Source organism: Erythrolamprus reginae, chromosome Z, assembly GCF_031021105.1.
Source record: "Erythrolamprus reginae isolate rEryReg1 chromosome Z, rEryReg1.hap1, whole genome shotgun sequence".
Classification (NCBI taxonomy): Eukaryota; Metazoa; Chordata; class Lepidosauria; order Squamata; family Dipsadidae; genus Erythrolamprus; species Erythrolamprus reginae.
This window is the reverse complement of record NC_091963.1, coordinates 99,713,368-99,734,280: the sequence shown is the minus strand read 5'-3', so window position 1 is coordinate 99,734,280 and position 20,913 is coordinate 99,713,368. Positions and strand designations below refer to the sequence as shown.

Below are 20,913 nucleotides of genomic sequence, written 5' to 3'. Positions count from 1 at the left end.
GCTGGTTAAAGGGGGAACTACCGCTTTTACTCGTGTCTGTTGCCTATTTCCCTCCCCAAGGGAGGAGGTGGTGTTACGAGGCAATGCTTTAGAGGTATTTGATATTACTTCCTTCCACCCATTACCGTTGTTGCTTTCTATGGTGGTACATGTCTGCTCTTGCAATTTTTTTGCCCATGCCCTCGTATATATATATATATTTACTTGTTTACTTATTTATTTATTCAAACAATTATAGGGTGGTAATTTGTACAAATAAAACATTAGATACGTAATGATAAAAAATAACACAAGAAGACAATAGGACAGGGATGGTAGGCACAGTGGTGCACTTATGCACGCCCCTTACAGACCTCTTAGGAAGGGGGAGAGGTCAATTGTAGATAGTCTAAGGCTAAAGGTTTTGGGGTTAGGAGTAGAAACCACAGAATCAGGTAGTTGATTACTCTGTTGTTGAAGTCGTATTTTTTGCAGTCAAGTTTGGAGCGGTTGACATTTAGTTTAAATTGATTTTGTGCTATATCATCATCATAATAATAATAATAATAATAATAATAATAATAATAACAACAAAATTAATAATAATATAATAATAATAATAATAATAGTAGTAGTAGTAGTAGTAGTAGTAATAATAATAATTTATTAGATTTGTATGCCGCCCCTCTCCGCAGACTCGGGGCGGCTTACAACCATATGCCCTACTGCTGATTTTACTGTACAGTACTACCTCAGAAACCTTTGGTTCCCTAAATGCTAGGTTTTTAAAAATGTAACTCTCAGCAATGAAAAAAATTGCCTGGCTTTTTAACAGATCTGGGCCTCACAGACGAGCAGCTGTAAAACCATAATTGGACAATATTGGAGTCAACAACTCCGCTGCAGTTCTGCAGAAACAAACAATACAGAATGCATGAATAAACAAAAATAAAACCTCTTCTCTTTTCCAAGACCTTCCCCCTCAAACATTTAGCACAGGAACATCCTGGAAAGCCTAGCAACTGAGATGCATATAATTTAAGAAGGAATTACAATTTTGTGCACACTTCAAATGGTTTAAACTATGAGCAATCTAAGTGACAAATGAAAGGTGGACTGAATTAGCAGAATCTGGGGAACCAGCATTTTACTGAGATTAGTTCCCTTTTGTTCCTCACTCAGAGACTAGATTCAATTCTACTTTTTCCTTTCTTGCATCTATTTACATAACTATGCAGGTACTAGAAAGATTCCGACAGGAAAAAAGCATTTTCACATTTCCTGTTCCCCACAATAGCTTAGGTCTCTCCTTACCTGTGGAAATGGGCAGCATCCCCAAGCACCTGTTGCAAGGCGACAACAAGTCTGGCCATCGGGACAAGCTGTGTAGGGATCACACTGGACTATTAGACCTTTGGAAGATGATGTAGAACTTGAAGCTATTTCTGAGGCTGTTGTGGGGCTTGTGTCTACTTTTGGCACCAAAGGAATGCTTTGGCCATCTTGCTCGCAGCTTCCTTGGTCCAATCTGCAATGGTAACCCTTTGGACAACAATGGATATGATCTGCGCAGCATATAGCCTGGGAAAGACACAAAACACAATCAGTCCATCATGGAATTCCTTGCCCAAAAATGTAGTAGGCGGCTGTGTACTCTTTTTTTTTTTTTTTTAACTGAATACCCATTTGGCCAATTGTGCCAATTTGTTTATTTGATTTTTTTAATGCTGCCCTTCTCCTTAGGGCGGCTTACAACATGATAGCAATAGCACTTTTTAACAATTCCAACTGATACATGCTTTTTGAAATCTCTGCTGAAGGATGCTTACAAATAGCAAATACCAGGATAGAAGCTGATATTGACAATCTGCAGAGTATATGCTCAGGTCCTCCAAGACCAAAGAACAATTCCTCCAAGTTTCCAAGTTAATTAACCATGTTTTCTGACAAACATAGTTTCTCTTACCTCCGGAAGTGGGCAGCAACCCCAGACACCCCGAGGCGTCCTGCAGCAAGTATTTTCATCTGGGCAGCTATGTTCTCCATCACAGTCTACATTGCGACCTGCAAGATGAAAAAGTTATCGTTATATTCAAAGAAGAACACAAAAACCTTCTCCACACTATCTCCCCAACTAATGCTTTCCCCAATTTGGTACCTTCCAAATTGGCTATACTGTAATTTCCAAAAATGTCAATCAAGATGTTGGCTTCAGCTTCTGTGAATGCTAGCTCAGCAATTCTTCCACAAAATCTAGAATGTATGCATATGGAAAGGAAGAGGAATGCCACCAACAATTAAGATTGCTCCTGGAACCTGTGGGGCGACGGGGACAGATGGGCAACTATCCTGAGTGCTCAATTTGGAAAAAGAAAATGAGAGGTGAAGTCTTAAAACCAATAGACACACCTGCACTCATAATCAGTTTATAGCAACAAGTTTCTCAGTTAACCTGATTTCTACACAATGTGAAACAAAGTACTGTACTATAAAGTGTCTCTAATGTGCTTAATTTGATATCTTTAATGCTAATGCAAAAGGCATTTGCCTGCTCCTAGGAAGTGTAGAACAGAAACAAGAAATTGGGCAAGTCCCTAGGCATCCTAATCTCTTGGGTATTACATCAGTGACCACTGTTTCTGGTTAGCATTATTTCTATAAACACTGCTCAGAACAGGAAACTTTTGCAATCTTTAAAGCAATTAAATTCCTTTGGAAGAAAACATACATATTTTCTCAGAATATTAGATTCTGCCCTATATGATATATTTTACAGTTCTCTGCACATGTGGAGGAAGAATCATGCCATAAAAAAGCCTGATTCCTGAATTATATCCACCAGCCATTTAGTTCGGCATCTTGTTTCCCTCAGTTTCCCAAATGGACCATGAGGGCCCATGTTGTACCACATGATTCTTGACAAATGTATATTTTATTTTATGTACGCTGAGAGCATATGCACCAAGACAAATTCCTTGTGTGTCCAATCACACTTGGCCAATAAAAATTCTATTCTATTCTATTCTATATAGGGTGAAATGAAGCAGCTGCTTTGAGCCCTGAACTGGCAAAAATTCCTACACACCACCCAATCAATGATCATTTAAAATATAAATTTTAAAATATAACGCACCCAAAACATATGGGAAATATTTTTATTTTAAACAAAAGGAAAAAAAAATAAAGTCTACCCTTCTTTCTTCTCTGTGCCTTAGGCTGCCTTACTCCTTATTCCAGAAAGCTCATGCCTTTTTTTGCCCCAAGAGACTACTAACTGTTGTGGTTAGCTCTGGCCCAGCTCCTGCCCCAAGGAATGTGGAGGTGGATGTGGGGGAGACATTCACATGCCGCAGGCCTGTTTTGCTCCCAGTAGAATCTGCCGACGAAGTCTCCTCTGACCAAGGAGGCATCAGTGACAGGGAGGAGGGGAGTTTGGCAGACAGCCAGGAGGAGATCAATCATCTGCATCATCCCTGGATTCCGAACAAGAATTAATGACACATCCATGCATGTGTAGAGTGATGCATAGGAGACAACAACTGAAGGATTATTACAAGAGAAAATGAGGCCACCTGTGGTTGGGTGGGGCTGCTGTAATTAGTGCAGCCTGGTGTTTTAGCCTCAAGGCAGTTTATCTGATTCATGGTTTCATCAAGATCGTGGTTTTTGCTGTTCAGGATTGTGTGTGTGGACTCTCTGGACTTTAGAATTGGACTCAATTTCCCAGTTAACCTGTGCCTTGTGTGTACCAGATAATCCCTTTGACATTTAAAAAAGGAGCTGTTTCTGTTTTTCTATTTATAAAAACTTTTGGGTTTTCCTTTTATCGTGTGGTGTGTGTCTTCCTGGACTAATTACCCTGTAATTACAGGCGGTTGAAACACGCCAGCAGAACAACTGACATTCAATCGTCTTTTAAAAATTGGCTATTCTCTCTAACCACGTGAAGTTTCTTCTGGGCACCCTTATTTTACAAAGGACACTTCCTTTCAACTGGTGACCTGTCACAATACTTTAATCATCTCACCTGTCTGCAGGCCTGCAGTGAGGTGAGTGATGGGCCATGATCCGTCAGTGCATATGGATTGCTTCAGGTCACACTGGGTGCCCTGTGGACAACAGTGAAGGTGGTCACTGCAGCACACAGCCTAATGAGAAAAGGAAAATAAAAGCTGAGAGCACAATAAGTAACTGCCTACACTTACCAAGTTCGGACAAAGGGGAAAAAAACTCTGAAGACATCTTGCTGCTGGCTCCCATCTGAGGCGAGCACCCCATCCCACGATCGTTTTTCAGTTAGTGTGGATAGTAACCACACAGGATAGTGTGGCTTATTTAATTGGTAGACTAATAACTTAGGTCTCCTTTAGGAGAATAAATTTACCTGGAATCAGGTAGAGTATATAGAATTGCAGTAAGTAAAAATAAATAATTTCAGAATTCTATGATTAATTATTTTCATATGATAATTGGGGATTTTATAATACTGGTTATGTTTATTAATGTTTTTAAATTTATTTTTACATTTTATTATTAGATTTGTAAGGGTATTGCGTTATTGTTGTGTTTTGAGCCACCCCAAGTCTTTGGAGGGGGGCGGCATACAAATCAAATCAATCAATCAATCAATCAATCAATCAATCAATATAAATATAAAAATAATAATAATAATAATAATAATAATAATAATAGAACAAGGTGAGGGGTGGAGAAGACTACAAAAAAACCCTTGAAAAATATTGCCCATTTAAAATGACATCTAAATTTAATTGCTTGGGTCCTAATCAGTGGTGAGTTGCTCTTGGTTCGACCCGGTTCTAGGAACCAGTAGTGATTGCAAACCATTGAAGCAAATAATACCAAATATGCAGATAGAACCAAAAGAGAAAGCCAGATCACCAACAAAAAGTAATTCTAATGGAGCAACACAACTCATCCTAATAGCCACTAAAATAAGTAATTCGTGGCACACTATAGCAATTCATTTAAGACAGCGTTTCCCAACCGGTGTGTCACGGCACACTAGTGTGCCACGAGACACAGTCAGGTGTGCCGCAAAGCTCCTAGGGAAGCTCCAGCTGGGCGGGGCGCTGCCGGTGCCGGACCGCCAGTGCCTCTGATCTGGAGCTCCCACTCGCAGCTGTCCCCCGGCTACTGCCCGATGGCGCTCTCCTGCTGGGCCCCAAAGAAGGAAGGCGGGAAAAAGGAGGCGGGGCGGGGAGGTGCGGCAGTAGGAGTAAAGGGAGCCGCGGCCACCCCTGCCTCCCCACGGTGCCTCCGGCCAAACGCGCCCCTGGCTTCTCCGCCCTGCCCCATTGCCCGCCCGATCCACCCCCTCTCCTCCGCCACCGCCGCCTCCTGTCTTGGGGCGCGATCTGCCCCCTCTCCTCCGCTGCCGCCTTCTGCCTTGGGGCGCAATCTGCCCCCTCTCCTCCGCCTCCTGCCTTGGGGTGAGCAATCCGGGAGTCCGGGACTGTGGCTTTGCGCCATGAAGAGAAAACGGCCGACTTTTCCCTGCTGCCGGAGCCATTTTCTCTTCATGCCGCAAAGCCACACAGTCCCGGACTCCCGGATCACTCGCTTCTCCGGTCAGCAAAGCCATCTGCCCAGGAAAGCGCCGCGCATTGAAAAAGCGCGATGCTTTTCTGGGCAGCCGGCTTGCTGGCCGGAGAAGCGAGCGATCCGGGAGTCCGGGACTGTGTGGCTTTGCGCCATGAAGAGAAAACGGCAGCAGGGAAAAGTCGGCCGGGCTAACGGGAGGCGGCGCATGGCCGGGCGCTGGGGACATCTGGGAGGGCGAAGGGGCTGATGGCTGCTGCCTCTTAGCTGCAGAGCCGGCGGGCGGAGGCGAACGGCGCCCTCCACTCTCTCTCTGGCTCTCTCTCTCTTTCTCTCTGTTGCCGGCGTGGTGAAAGAGAGAGAGAGAAAAAGGAGGGGAGAGAGAATGAGAGAAAGAAAGCAAGAGAAAGAGGGAAAGAAAGCAAGAGAGAGAGAGAAAGAGAGGGGGGAAGGAGGGAGAGGAAAAGATATGGAGGGAGGGAAGGAGGGAGAGAGAAAGAGAGCAAAAAAGAGAGGAAGAAAGAAAGAGGGATGGAGAGCGAAAGAGGGAGGGAGAAATAGAGTGAAATGGAGGAAGAGATATTTTTTTGTCCAAACTTTTCTTTAGCCTCCCCGCCTCCCCCGCCTCCCCGTTCAGTGTTCCCCAGAATTTTGAAAATATGAATAATGTGCCGCGGCTCAAAAAAGGTTGGGAAACACTGATTTAAGATACCAGCAAAAAATGTTTCCCATAGGAATCAATGGAAAAGCGATTAATGTGTGCAAGCCCAAAATTCACCCCTTTTGCCAGCCGAAGCACCCGTTTTTGCGCTACTGGGATTCCCCTGAGGCTCCCCTCCATGGGAAACCCCACCTGCTCTGGACTTCCGCGTTTTTGCGATGCTGCAGGGGAATCCCAGCAGGGGAATCTAACGATCGCAAAAACGGGTGCTTCAATGGCAACGGAAGTCCGGAGGTGGGGTTTCCCAACAAGGGGAGCCTTCACCTGGCAATGGAAATCTGGGGGCGGGGCATCCCAGTGGTTCGTAAGGTGAAAATAGTTCGGAAGAAGAGACAAAAAAATTTAAACCCCGGGTTCGTATCTCGAAAAGTTCGTATGACGAGGGGTTCGTAAGACGAGGTATCACTAGTCTCTGGAAAGCAATTGGCACTCAGCAAAATTACCTAGTTAACAGAGGCCATTCTAGTTTTCTGAAAGAAAAGACCAGAGATGCAGTAGACTGTGGATGGAGGCTAAGGACATAGAATTCCCCAATATCTCTCACTCCCACCATGAGCAACGACAGATATCCTGGCATAGTTGCATGTCGCCAGAGATGGCACCGTGATGCAAGCCCTGCCCCTTTTGTAGGCACATCTATCATTTTGCTTATTTTTAACCCAAGGTCATGCCACGGCACCCCACCATTGCAAATGTCAACAGACACACATCGGAAATTCCTTCTAAAACTAGACGTCAGATTGCTAGTTGGGTACTCCTGCCTATTACTTACGTTTTGCAAAGGGCAACAACCATATCCGCCAGTTGAGAGGAGGCAGCAAGTGGCCGCATCTGGACAAGAAGAGTGATTGCCAGGACAGATGTTTCTTTGAGTCAAATCTGCAAGTTGAGCAAAGATTCCCTTCTCAAAAAGAGAAATAAAAAGCCTCTGTGGAAAAGTTGGGCAGTTTAATGGATTGCTATCACCTTTGGTGAGCAATAGGATGCTGAAGAGAAAGCATCACCCAGCCTACTCAACCTAGCAATTATAATGGATTGAAGCAGGGGGTCCCTAATTCCTGAGCGCAGACCGGTCCCGGTCCATGGATCTAAGATGCACATGAAACTATTCCCTCCTCAGCAATCTCTTGAAGACAATTTTTCTTCCAAAACCAATTTCTGATATTAGAAATGTTGGGGACCACTGTGTTAAAGTGCAAATCTCATGACGAACAATAAAAAAAGTTACAATAAGCCTAGTTCTATTTCTTTACTCCATACTTAACACTGGGGTCCGTTTCTTTGCTGGAAACTTCTTTGAAAGAGGCTGTTCCCCAAAAGTTTCAAGGCATCGTGCCTCAACTAGATCACAAGTTGTGCCATGGGGACAGCAGTGAATCTTGTCCGCACAGCAGGATGCCTGGGGAAAAGAAGGTGATGAGTGCACCATCATTCCCCCACCATTATCTTTTCCTATAGTGCTCAATCAAGAGCTTTGTACTAACACACCTCTTAAAAGTTTTATTCTCCAAAACAGCACATTGGAATATTAAGGCAAAACCCAGACAATTTCTATATAGTGTTCCCTCGAGTTTCGCGGGGGATGCGTTCCAAGACCGCCCGTGAAAGTCGAATTTCCGCAAAGCAGAGATGCGGAAGTAAATACAGGGGTACCTCGACATACGAGTTTAATTCGTTCCAGACCCGAGCTCGTAAGTCGATCAACTCGCATCTCGAACGAATGCCTTTACACTTTGTTTTTCGCGCCGAGATAACTGGAAGCAAGGAGATTCTTGCACCACCTAGTGGAAGCTCGGCTCGTATCCCAAATTTGAGCTCGGGTGTCGAACAGAATTTTCGCTCACATCGCAGCTCGTAACTTGGAATACTCGCATGTGGAGCACCTCGTATCTAGACGTACCACTGAACAGTGTTCCCTCGAGTTTCGTGGGGAATGCATTCCGAGAACGCCCGCAAAAGTCAAATTTCCGCGAAGTAGAGATGCGGAAGTAAATACACCATTTTTGGCTATGAACAGTATCACAAGCCTTCCCTTAACCCTTTCAACCCCTAAATTACCATTTCCCATTCCCTTAACAACTATTTACTCACCATTATTACTGGTACTCACCATTGAATAAGACACTTAGTGATCCTGATATTTATAAACATAATTATTTATTAACAATAATTATTTTTTTGCAAAAAATATTAGTTTGGCAATGATGTATGACATCATCGGGCGGGAAAAACCGTGGTATAGAAAAAAACCCAGGAAGTATTTTTTAATTAATATTTTTTGAAAAACCGTGGTATAGGCTATTTGCGAAGTTCGAACCCGCGAAAATCGAGGGAACACTGTATGTGGAATGCAATATCGAATATGTAGAGTATGTATTTGCTTCAATTATTTCGCACTGCAACTTGTTTTCTGATTGTTTTTCATATTTTAAGCAAATATGAACTTATAGGCCAACAACAGATTCATTAACAAAGTTATTTTTTTAAAAAAAATCTGGACTTTTCTAAGAAACAAGATGAAACCTATAATGTGGCAGACCTAGATATAGAAGTCACTTTCCGGGGAAAAAACAGATATTGTTATATACCACTTATTTGATCTTCTGTGTTGTTTTACCAAGTAGGGAGAACTGTTTTACACTTGTTCCCTATTTGGAAGGGCTGGTATAAATCTTTCTTCATATTTTTAAAAAAAATACATTTAGTCTCCACAGTTGTATAGCTATATGAAAATATGTTCTTTGATTGAACTCTGGGACAAGCTGCTCAGAACTGAGGTTGAGCAGAAACCGTGATGAAAGAAAGTGATTCAGTGCTTCCTCTGCCTATTAAAACCTCAAATGAACTATGCAACTGAGAAATGTTGTAAAATATTGGTGACATTTCAGCAAACCGAAGAACCTAAACTTTGGCTAACACTTCCTTATGTTTTGGGAAAGCCAATGCATAATTGTGAAGACTTCATAATAAGATGCAGAGAAAAAGTGGACGGGTTTTGAGGGACCTTGGATCTTGGGAGATGGGAGTACGAGAGGCCAGTCTACAGTAGATAAGTGGTGACTGAAATGTTTTGTTTTGGAACACATGCTTGACAGTAAAAAATAAAACTAGAATGCTTCTGAGAGGAACATCACGATCCTTCCTATCCCATCCTAGGAAAGCACCAGAAATTCATGTTATCAGAATTCGGTCCCCGATTACCTTCCATTTTCAGCTTTGTCAGTTTATAGGTCAAAAAGGCTCAAATGCAACATAATACTGTATTCCACTGACGTTTAGCCTTCATTAGATACTACTAAATGCAGTTCTGGGTATTCAAGAGTGATGCAAGTCATTTGGAGTTGCTTGCTCCACAAAGAGTTTCTGACCCCAAAGAATCTCTGGACTAATAGACAGGCGAGTGTAATATAGTGACTTCTTTATATATATATATATGAAGAAGTCACTATATTACACTCGCCTGTCTATATATATATATATATATATATATATATATATATATATATATATATATATATATATACACACACACACACACACACACACACACATATATATATATATATGTCACATGTTTTTGCTGAATTTGAAAATTAAGGGAGACTAGGATAGATCTATTTCGGCCTTATTTTGGCCTCATCAGCTAGCCATACCCTCACTGGGACTTGAATCTGCAACCTTTGCCTTGTAAGGCAGAGAATTAACCTCTAGGCTACAGTATCCAATCCTTTCAGCTCTGTACCAGGGACGGGTTACATTTTGTGTCGAATTACCCTGGTATATTGAAGGAACATCACAGCTCCTTCATATATATATGAAGAAGTCACTATATTACACTCGTCTGTCTATTAGTCCAGATATTTATATATATATATATAAAGCCCATATCTAAAGTTCCCTTACCTCTGGCATCGGACAACATCCCCAGGATTCATCAGACATCAAGCAACAGGTACAGCCATCTGGGCATTCCCATTCACTATCTGGGCATTGAACAGCCCTGACTACATCGAATCTGGTTGAATCTGGAATGCAAAATAAGTAAAACTTACAAGTGCCATTTTAAGTTTGAAGACCTGGAAATGTAAAGTGTTTCACTGTTCCGCATAAAACTGGCACTCAATTTGTCTATGCCACCAAGTTCCTGTGTGAGAGGAGATTGTTTTCGAATCAAAAACAGCTTAAAATAAACTTCCTGGCAGAATAAACACACAAGGAGCTAATATACAGAGCAAACTAGGCCTTAAATCTAACTTAATTTATATTAAAATTAAATCTATTTAGTAGGATTATTCTGCTAACATCCTTCAGTTTAATCATTGATCACATTTATTTTTATAATTGGTAACAACTCTCGCATTTCTTAAAGCTTGGGGGCCTGGTGGCAATATGGCTGAAGAGTCTCAGATTGTGTACTTCAAGTCCCCATTGGTACAATAACTTATTCTAAAACTTTGTTTATAAAAAGAAGCAGATTTATTATTTGCTTAACCTGGTGAAACAATATATCTCCCAAGAAAGCATTAAATTGAGTTCCTTGAATTAACTGGGATATATATTTTTTCTTAACTGAAGTATTGTTGCTGCTCCTATGACTCCACTTTGTCCCACCTTGTCTCCAAATACCTTCATTTTCTATGCAGACTCTTTCATCAGTGCTACAGTGGGTGCCAAGGGGACAGCAATGTTGTCCATCAGCACAAGAGATGGCCTGGAGGTGAGATAAAAAGAGAGGCAAAGCCCCCCAAAGCATTTAGAACAGGAAATACAGCATAAGATCTCACTGGAAACTGGAGTGTTTGAAGTTCTGAAATTTAACTTCTCAAACTGATGTGCCAATGACCAAATATGATTGTGAACCAGCTGCAGAGATACAAAAGGTGTCTGTGTTATTTTGGTCTGCTGTACTAAAGCATAGGGAAGTAAATGAAGCCACTGCACATGTGCTCAAAAGGTTGTGGGGTTTTTTCTTCTTCTTCCATCTGCAACAATTTATTTCTGCTTTTTATTAAGATTGCACATAGTATGTGCTCAGATTCTAGAACTACAGTTCTCTTTCTCTTCCTGTTGGTTTTCTTGGTCAACAGATTTCTGTCTCTCCATAGCTGGTATTTTCTAAATGTGTTGAAACTATAGTTTCCAGAATTTCAACTAATATGGTCATATGCCATGGGAATTCTGGGTGAGATCATCCAAGGGCATGGGGTGAGGTATGCAGATGATACCCAGTTATACATCTCCACCCCATGTCCAGTCAACGAAGCAGTGGAAGTGATGTGCCGGTGCCTGGAGGCTGTTGGGGTCTGGATGGGTGTCAACAGACTCAAACTCAACCCTGATAAGACGGAGTGGCTGTGGGTTTTGCCTCCCAAGGACAATTACATCTGTCCATCCATTAGCCTGGGGGGGGAGTCATTGACCCCCTCAGAGAGGGTCCGCAACTTGGGCGTCCTCCTTGATCCACAGCTCACATTAGAGAAACATCTTTCAGCTATGGCAAGGGGGGCGTTTGCCCAGGTTCGCCTGGTGCACCAGTTGCGGCCCTATTTGGACCGGGAGGCATTGCTCACAGTCACTCATGCCCTCATTACCTCGAGGTTCGACTACTGTAATGCTCTCTACATGGGGCTACCTTTGAAAAGTGTTCAGAAACTTCAGATAGTGCAGAATGCAGCTGCGAGAGCAATCATGGGCTTCCCTAAATATGCCCATGTCACACCAACACTCCACAGTCTGCATTGGTTGCCGATCAGTTTCTGGTCACAATTCAAAATGTTGGTTATGACCTATAAAGCCCTTCATGGCACTGGGCCAGATTATCTCAGGGACCGCCTTCTGCTGCACGAATCCCAGCGACCGGTTAGGTCCCAACAGAGTGGGCCTTCTCCGGGTCCTGTCAACTAAACAATGTCGGTTGGCGGGGCCCAGAGGAAGAGCCTTCTCTGTGGCGGCCCCGGCCCTCTGGAACCAACTCCCCCCAGAGATTAGAATAGCCCCCACCCTCGTTGCCTTTCGTAAGCTCCTCAAAACCCACCTCTGCCGTCAGGCATGGGGGAACTAAGATAATCTTTCCCCCTAGGCTTCTACAATTTATGCATGGCATGTTTGTATGTATGATTGGTTTTATAACAAGGGATTTTAGCTATTTTAGTATTGGATTTTTACATTCTGTTTTTATCACTGTTGTTAGCTGCCCCGAGTCCACAGAGAGAGGCGGCATACAAATCCAATCAATCAATCAATCAATCAATCAATCAATCAAAAATAAATAAATAAATAAATAAATAAATAAATAAATAAAGTTAAAATAAAAGCTTCCAAAGCCATCAATTATCACTATAATTCTAAAACATTTCAATCTCACAATTTCTCCCTTCTACTGAATCTCTATTTAGGAACCAAATCCAAACAGGAAAGATATGGGAAGTACCAGTATACTGTCCTTTAGAAATGATAATTTATAATTATTACCCATCCTCCCTGATATACAAGAAGCAGAGATTGAACGATATCTGAAGAACCCAGGATCCTCGGATATCCTTGTATTAGAATATTTATCTTAGTTTCTCTCATCAAATAAACATCCAGATGTTAGGAACTTTAAATTCAACATTCCCAGATAGCTGGATCACTGGATTCAACAACTATAAAGATTTATTGATTGATTGATGGATGGATTTATATGTCACCCCTCTCCAAGGACTTATAACCTTTTACATTGGAAGGCCACTGGAAGTTAAAAGCTGTTCCTTTAATCTGTTATATTTCAGTTCAGTATAGAGCAAAGTACGGTTGGTATGCAGATATGAACAAGGTACTATATTTTTCAGACTATAAGACGCACCTTTTTTCCTCCCTAAAAGAGGGTGGAGATGTTGGTGTGTCTTATACACCAAATATAGCCATTTTTGGTCTCCCGAAGCCCCGCCACAGCACCACATTTTTGCAAAAAATGGAGCATTTTTGCCTTTCTCCAGGCCCCAGAAACACTCTGCAGAATTCCCAGACACTCTGCACACCTCATTTTTGCCCCCCCCCCCAAAAAAGGGTGTGTGTGTGTGTGAAAAATTGGGCATTTTTCAGAAAAATTGAGGTGTTTTTGCCTTTCAAATTCAATTAAATCTTAAATCTTTCCCCAGCCCCCAGAAACACTCTACAGGCTTCCTAGACCCTCTGCACATGCCGTTTTTGGGGAAAAGGGGGTTTAAAAACAGTAGTTTTGTGAAAAATGGGGTGCACAAGAGGATTTGGGAGGCTTGCTGACTTCTGGGGCTTGGGGAGCACAATTCCCCCCCCCTTACTTACTGTATTTTTCGGAGTATAAGATGCACTGGAATATAAGATTCATGTTAGTATTTGGGGAGGAAAATAGGCGAAAAAATTCTGCCTACCAGGTATTAATCTGGCTAGCATCCTTAGTCTGGTCAGCTTCCGCACATTATTTTATCCCCTGGTTAGGGCTGGAAACAAACTTTTTCAAAGGGAATAGCAATGAAAACAAGCCAGAAAGATTGTTAGCTACATTTAGTGTATAAGACACACCTAAATTTTCTGTCACTTTTGGGGGATTTGGGGGGGGGGGGGGGGAGGTGAGATGCATCTTATACTCTGAAAAATATGGTACTCTTTGAAATCTTAGTACATCTTATACGCTTAGTACATCTTAGTACATCTTATATGCGACTTATACTCTGAAAAATACGGTAGATATGGGGCAAAGTTAAACTTGTTTTATTAATGTTCTGATCCTTGCCACTCCTTATTTTATTTTCAGGTTCAAACCTCACCTCCTCCCAAGGACAACAGGCAAAGGTCGAATTCAGGCTGAGCTGGCAGGAGTGTGTCCCTGGACATGTGCTAGCATCGGGACATACAACACCAGATACCTCATTCCTGCTTCCTGAGGGCAACATGCGAAGGGATGATCCCGTGAACTGTAAATGAAAATGACGAGGAAATGAAACAACAGGCAACTTTGCTCCCTTCCCCCAAGATACTATGCAAGTTGCGAAGTCTAATATAAAAGTATTCCTTCAGGAAATGTCAACAACTCCACAGAAGCTCAATGCCCTGTAACAAAGTTAGTTACTAAAACAGCAATATTCAGACTTTCTTTTTTAAAATGAAGTCCTTGGTGTTCTTGAAAAGAGCTTGTATGTATGTATGTATGTATGTATGTATGTATGTATGTATGTATATATATATATATGTAGATTGTTCTGAGTTCGGGTTTTGCCCCGTGTAATAATTTGAGTGTGTAGCTGATGAGGTCAGAACAAGGCCGAAATGGTACCATCCTAGTCTCCCTTAATTTTAAAATTTCAGCTAAAAACATTTGATACATATCTATCTATCTATCTATCTATCTATCTATCTATCTATCTATCTATCTATCTCTGGGACCGCCTTCTGCCACACGAATCCCAGCGACCGATTAGGTCCCACAGAGTTGGCCTTCTCCGGGTCCCGTCGACTAAACAATGTCATTTGGCGGGTCCCAGGGAAAGAGCCTTCTTTGTGACGGCCCCGACTCTCTGGAACCAGCTCCCCCCGGAGATTAGAACTGCCCCCACCCTCCTGGCCTTTCATAAACTCCTTAAAACCCACCTTTGCCACCAGGCATGGGGGAACTGAGATATCTCCCCCGGGCCTATACAATTTATGTATGATATGTTTGTATGTATGTCTGCTTAATAATGGGGGTTTTAAAATGTTTTTTAAATTATTAGATTTGTTACGAATTGTTTTATTGTGCTGTGAGCTGCCCCGAGTCTACGGAGTGGGGCGGCATACAAATCTAATAAATAATAATAATAATAATAATTTATATAATATATATATGCTCTTTTAAAGAACACCAATATATACATATGACATATATACCTTCTCTTCTATTGGCATTTTTCTTTATGTTGTTTTATTCATGTAATCAACACAAGCTTTGCTAATGGAAATGCTTCTATATTTTTAGGAAACAATTTTCTGTCCCATCCTTAGCATAAGAGTAACATAACAAAAACTCCTACCTGGGGCTGATTGCAGCAGGTATACTTATCTCCATTAGGGAACTTGCAACATGTTGAAGATCCTTCACATTTCTGCCCATCAGGGCAGTGCAAAGTAGAGGCTGTCTTGCTCAATACCAGGAATACTATAAGGTGTACCCACATTTTAGCCATGAACCTAGACAGGAGAATAATATAGAAGTGAGGCACTTCAACGCCCCACACTGCTGTGAAATACTCCACTCCCAAGGAAAAATCTCACCAAGTCCCTCTTCATAAATTAAGAGCTGTTGCTGACCTTTGCTCTGCAGAATTCTGATTTATAAGCTATTTTGTGACTCAAAGGGGAAGATCAGCTAAAAGAACCTCATGTGACAGTCATTAAAAGCAAGAGGATGAGATCACGTGGGTGAGCTTTTGTTGTAAAGCCTAGGAAAACCTGATATCAGGAGATACATCACCATCACGGCCAATGTTTTATTAGGTTATTTTTCTTTCAGAGAAAATGTTTCAGCATTACATTATTCATGTAACGAGTCAAACAAATAAAATATGTAGAAGATAACAGTAATTGATTTGAACACTTAATGCAATTTATAAGGGCTCAATTTTTAATATCACATTTTCCATTCATTCCGAAACAGCGTTATTCTTGCTCATAAAAATGCTCCAAAGTATTAGTAGAACTTAATTTAAAGCTTTGCACAACTCATCTGTGTGTACATGTGTCTACATACAGTATATACACACATGAATATGTGCACTGTTGCCCCCTCTCTCAGCCACAACTCTCTAATAAGGAATAAATACCCCATGAAAGTCCACAACTGATTCAACACCCTGCTAGAAGAAACCATACCCACCTACATCCAATTGTACTTTCCCATCCTGTAAGAGACTGTAAGTCTAATTATCCTCTTCCAATTGAAGAGAGTTGTAATCTACAGATGACAACTAAAGATGTGAGATTAGAAAGACTGGGTTACCTTAATCCCACCACTGACTTTCTCTACAAAGCCTTATATGTGTATTCTAGGATCCTGCTGATTGGAAGTCCCAGTAATTAACATTCTGAAATTATTATTATTACAGCCAGAACTTCTTGTATTTTATGAAGATCAAGAAATAAAAATGCTTCATTGTTCCATTTATGCCCAGAATTTTAAATGAATAGATAATGTTCATTTTAGGAAACAAATCATTCCAACTGAGGTCCTAGCTGCCTAGGTTTATTACTTGAATAGTATCCCCTTTCTGACATCCCAAAGTGGGTTGTATCCAAGACCATAATTAAAGTTTTTCTATTCCCCTCTGATTCAACTTAAGCTAGTTTACTGATTGTCAATTAAAAGTTCTTGATTATGATTATTACAACTAAAAATTACTTTCTTTACACGTTATACATCTAAGCATTTCAACTGATGCAGAAGTCACTTAGAAAGGGCCAGTTAAACCTCTACTATAGAAGCTCACAAATTTTAACTATTTAGCTGTTTGAAAAAAACCCCAGTACATTCAGGTTGATGTATATATTGTAGACTCTGATCTGGGAGACATGATTCAACCCAATCCAAGTTGTCTATAATTAATTAAGAAATTCAAGTTGTACTACTCACATATTTATTATATGCTTCATAATATATTACATCTTATGAGCTGCCCCAGCTATCACAATGACCCTGGAAACTGAAACAAGGAAAATGCCCGTGCATACACAAGATGACAATTCAGAAATATCTGGTTACAGTGAAATGGTGAAACTGGTTACCACTGGTTACCATTCCTCCTTGTTGTTTCCATATTCTCTTGCAACATTTGATAGTCACAAATGAATTCAAAGTTAGTTAAAATGCATATGCATATAATTATCCTAGGTCCTATGTTCACAACATTTCCTACAAGCTCGGGGTCCCAAACCCTATGGTGCTCCAGAGCAACTACCACTTCAGTGGAGAATCATTTGACCAAAAATAAATAAGGGGTTGAAAACTGCTAAAATCTTGTAGCCCCCCCTCATTCCCCTACAGACCATTTAGAAATTTTAGATGCTTATACACAGTTCCTCAAACAATACTATACACATTCTTCAATCTCAATCACACATACACACAAAATTCAGTCCCTCCTCCTGACAACCCAAAGAAATTTGAGTAACCATTTTGCCTGTTCCCAAAATAAGAAAACTTTTCTGCTCCCTCAATCTCAGAGCTGTAATTGTTCTCTCAAGGCATTAAAGAGGCCCAGGGAAGAATCTGAGTTTGCCAAATGAAATGTAACAAACAGATTGTGAACCGGTGCAGCGCCCAATTATTTTGTACATACAGCTTGTAGTTACAAATAAAAAGTCTAAGATCTAGTACTAAAAAACAAGTACTGCAAGAAGAGAAATTGCTTAACAGCATGTTGCATAAGGTTTGAGCAAGGTTGTGAAAAGAAAAGAGAGGAAGATCAGATTTTGTCAGACCTTCAAGAAACATGATTAAATAAATCTATTTTATTTCTATTTCTTATAAATCAGTTATAAGGATACATTAACATGAATGAAACCTGCAAGTTTGATAGTACAGGTTTCCTGCCACTACATGGAACTGCTTGATCCATAAGGGTGGGTCCTTCCTAAGTTTCTTTCTCTAACCCCACAAAACCACTGGGGCCACAACTCTCTAATAAGGAATAAATACCCCATGAAAGTCCACAACTGATTCAACACTCTGCTAGAAGAAACCATACCTACCCATGTCCAATTGTACGTTCCCGTCCTGTAAGAGACTGTAAGTCTAATTATCCTCTTCCAATTGAAGAGAGTTGTAATCTACAGATGACAACTAAAGATGTGAGATTAGAAAGACTGGGTTATCTTAATCCCACCACTGACTTTCTCTACAAAGCCTTATATGTGTATTCTAGGATCCTGCTGATTGGAAGTCCCAGTAATTAACATTCTGAAATTATTATTATTACAGCCAGAACTTCTTGTATTTTATGAAGATCAAGAAATAAAAATGCTTCATAGTTCCATTTATGCCCAGAATTTTAAATGAATAGATAATGTTTACTTGGGCAACTGGGCAATGTTTATTGCCCAATTCTTTCCTAGGCAGCATCTCTTCCCCAAAGTCATCCACACATTTTGTCACAGATTAACTGAAAAACAGATGAACTTGAGCAATGAGTTTCCCTTCTTCACTTATGCAGTTCTCAACTCCATCCTGAAAATGAAAAGTATCAGAGTAACAGGAATCTGTTCCAAACCCTGACTCTTCCAGCAGCCATCTGATATGAAACATAGGTTTGACTCCCTGAAGGACTGAAATCTACTTCTGCGAGATAGCTCCAGTGAGAAATGGAGAGAAAAAATGTGTGCTCTTGGACAATTAAATCAATTGTTCCTTCCCAGCCAGCTACAAAATTCTCAGCAGGCATCATGTGATTGTAAAGAAAAGCAAGGCAGAAATTCGTTTGAGAAGCCAGGAACTCCATTTATTGCTCTAAAATCCCTGGGGTTTTGAGGAGTGCTCTTTATGAAATGTCTTACCTAATTTTTTTTTTCTTGTCATCTCTCTGCTCTAACCCTTTCCCACCATGCTTTGTTGAATGGAGAAGTCAGGGAGATGGCAAGCTGTCTTCTTTATCAAGGGTCAGAAATATCAACATCAGAAGAACCTGTGAATTTGTAACTTACAAATAGAGCTGTCTATTAAAAAACCCACAACATTTCCAAATGTGAGGAGCAGGGGTGTGGCAAACATCATAGCGCTATGGGTGTCTCCCACGGTCCACCGGGACCCCCAAATCCCAGCTGTTTGGAGACCTGGAACTGGATTGGAACCAGGTCAGATACACCCTGCAAAGGGCGTTGAAAAGAGGCACCAATTGGTGGTTGGAGAAGGGCCTTGCAAATCCCTCAGGGAGCCAGCACCAGCCTCTTGGCCACAGCAGCTGTGGAAGAAGACTCTATCACCATTAGCTGGGATGGCCACAATCAGAACAATTGAATTGGAGAGATCATGGATTGCCTCGGTGATAAGATCTAAGTATTTGCGCTGGAAAGAGGTGAAGAAGTGCTGAAACTGGGTGAGTGTTTGACTGACTTAATGATAAAAGAAAAAAATTAAAATTCAAAGGGAGACAAAAGAGACTCTAAAATGGAGCAAGCGGCTATCTGGAAACTGAAAAAACCATAGAGAGAATTAAAGAAACAAGTTTAAAAAGCCCAAATTTAAGGATGTCTTTATAATTGGATTTAGTGGAAGTTAAAGAGACTGAAAAAGAATAAATAATTTGAAAAAATATCTTATAAGTGCTAAGTGGACTTAAAATATTTTGAACACTTTTGTAAAAGAGATGTTTTGTTATATTAGGACCACCACCTGCTGGTTGAAAGAAAATATTGCAACAGGTTGTGGAAAGCTCAAATTAGCTGACAGCTGGAGACTGACCTTGCCTATAAGAAGATAACTAGGAACTTGAAAGGACTTGAAAGTACTGTATGTTGTGCTAATGTGCTTGATTGTGCACTGTTTTGGTGATAGAAAATAAGAAGATTTTTTAACTAGTATTGAATTGAAATACAAAAAGATTATATGGACTTAAAGCTGCAAGTAAAAAAAAATCTATGAACTTAGTGAATTGTGAATTTGACAAGATGAAGGCATGTATCTATAAAGAATTGACTGGGATGTTAAAATACATCTATGAAGATATAAAAATTTACCTTTTGGAAATCAGAGATGAAAAGAAAATAGAAATGAAAGTGGATCATAAAGAACACTTAGAATTTACAATGGTGGTAAGGAAAAATGAAGAAAATGAAGAACAAGGAGATTACACAGATGAAAAAGGGTCCAAAAATTAAAAAAACAGATTGATGATTACCCTGGGATTCACAGTGATAAGAAAATTATAAGTGGGGAGCATTGGTATCAGGAGAAGCAATTAAAAATAAGCAGGGTTAATAGGGAGAAGAGATTAGGAGGAATTGAGAGAAGACTTACACAAATAATATACTTTAAAGGAAGAAAAGGCATTTGGAAAAAAAGAAGTTATTGGCATAAAAATAAAAGAAAGAACAAGGAAGTTAAGAGAACGGGTTGGAAGGGGAAAACCCACAAGAAGTGGAATTTTTGAGAGACCAAAAGAGAATGGATGAAAAGGAGAAGGTAAATAGAAAGGATTTAAATTTTTAAAATTATTTTACATTCAATTAAGTCAACACTATTACTTGTGTATGTGTGTTTAATGAATCAGCATAATTATCCTGTTAAAATGTTTTTTTTAAGTTAATAATTCTATATTAGATTGGTACATCATGGCTTGAATTAGATTTTGATGATGAAGGAGAAAAAGGAAAGGAAATAAATTAGACTATAGTAGGTCAACTGTTGAATGGTTATAAAATCTGAGAAATCACTACTTTTCTTTATAATATTTGTTTTTATAAAAGATTTGTATAACTTATAAAATTGATTTCACATTGAAAAGGATTTAGATAATTAAGCTGTATAATTATCATTTTAAATGTCCTTATATAGGAATATATAATGTATAAATTGGATTTTTTGCTGTAGAGATTTTAGATAATTAGGGATTATTTTTGTCTTTATTATTGTATATTTGGAAGTTGGTAATGTTATTAACCAGTGGATGGAA

General features: G+C 40.3%; 1 protein-coding gene across 4 annotated transcripts in view; it reads right to left on the bottom strand.

The window, feature by feature from the left end:
* The window catches only part of GRN (granulin precursor), a 32,413-nt gene that overhangs the window by 9,564 nt on the left and 1,936 nt on the right, over positions 1 to 20,913 (bottom strand). For 2 of the 4 annotated variants that reach the window (XM_070729246.1, XM_070729244.1), the window contains exons 2-10: positions 15,286 to 15,442; positions 14,047 to 14,193; positions 10,886 to 10,970; positions 10,163 to 10,284; positions 7,520 to 7,658; positions 7,032 to 7,138; positions 4,007 to 4,127; positions 1,946 to 2,043; positions 1,294 to 1,560 (exon numbers count right to left, since the gene is read on the bottom strand). In XM_070729246.1, the coding sequence (XP_070585347.1) occupies positions 1,294 to 1,560; positions 1,946 to 2,043; positions 4,007 to 4,127; positions 7,032 to 7,138; positions 7,520 to 7,658; positions 10,163 to 10,284; positions 10,886 to 10,970; positions 14,047 to 14,193; positions 15,286 to 15,438 (1,239 nt within the window). In that variant the 5' untranslated portion in view covers positions 15,439 to 15,442. Of the gene's footprint in view, positions 1 to 1,293; positions 1,561 to 1,945; positions 2,044 to 4,006; positions 4,128 to 7,031; positions 7,139 to 7,519; positions 7,659 to 10,162; positions 10,285 to 10,870; positions 10,971 to 14,046; positions 14,194 to 15,285; positions 15,443 to 20,913 lie in introns of all 4 variants that reach the window. The other 2 variants (XM_070729245.1, XM_070729243.1) reach the window with 1 other exon arrangement.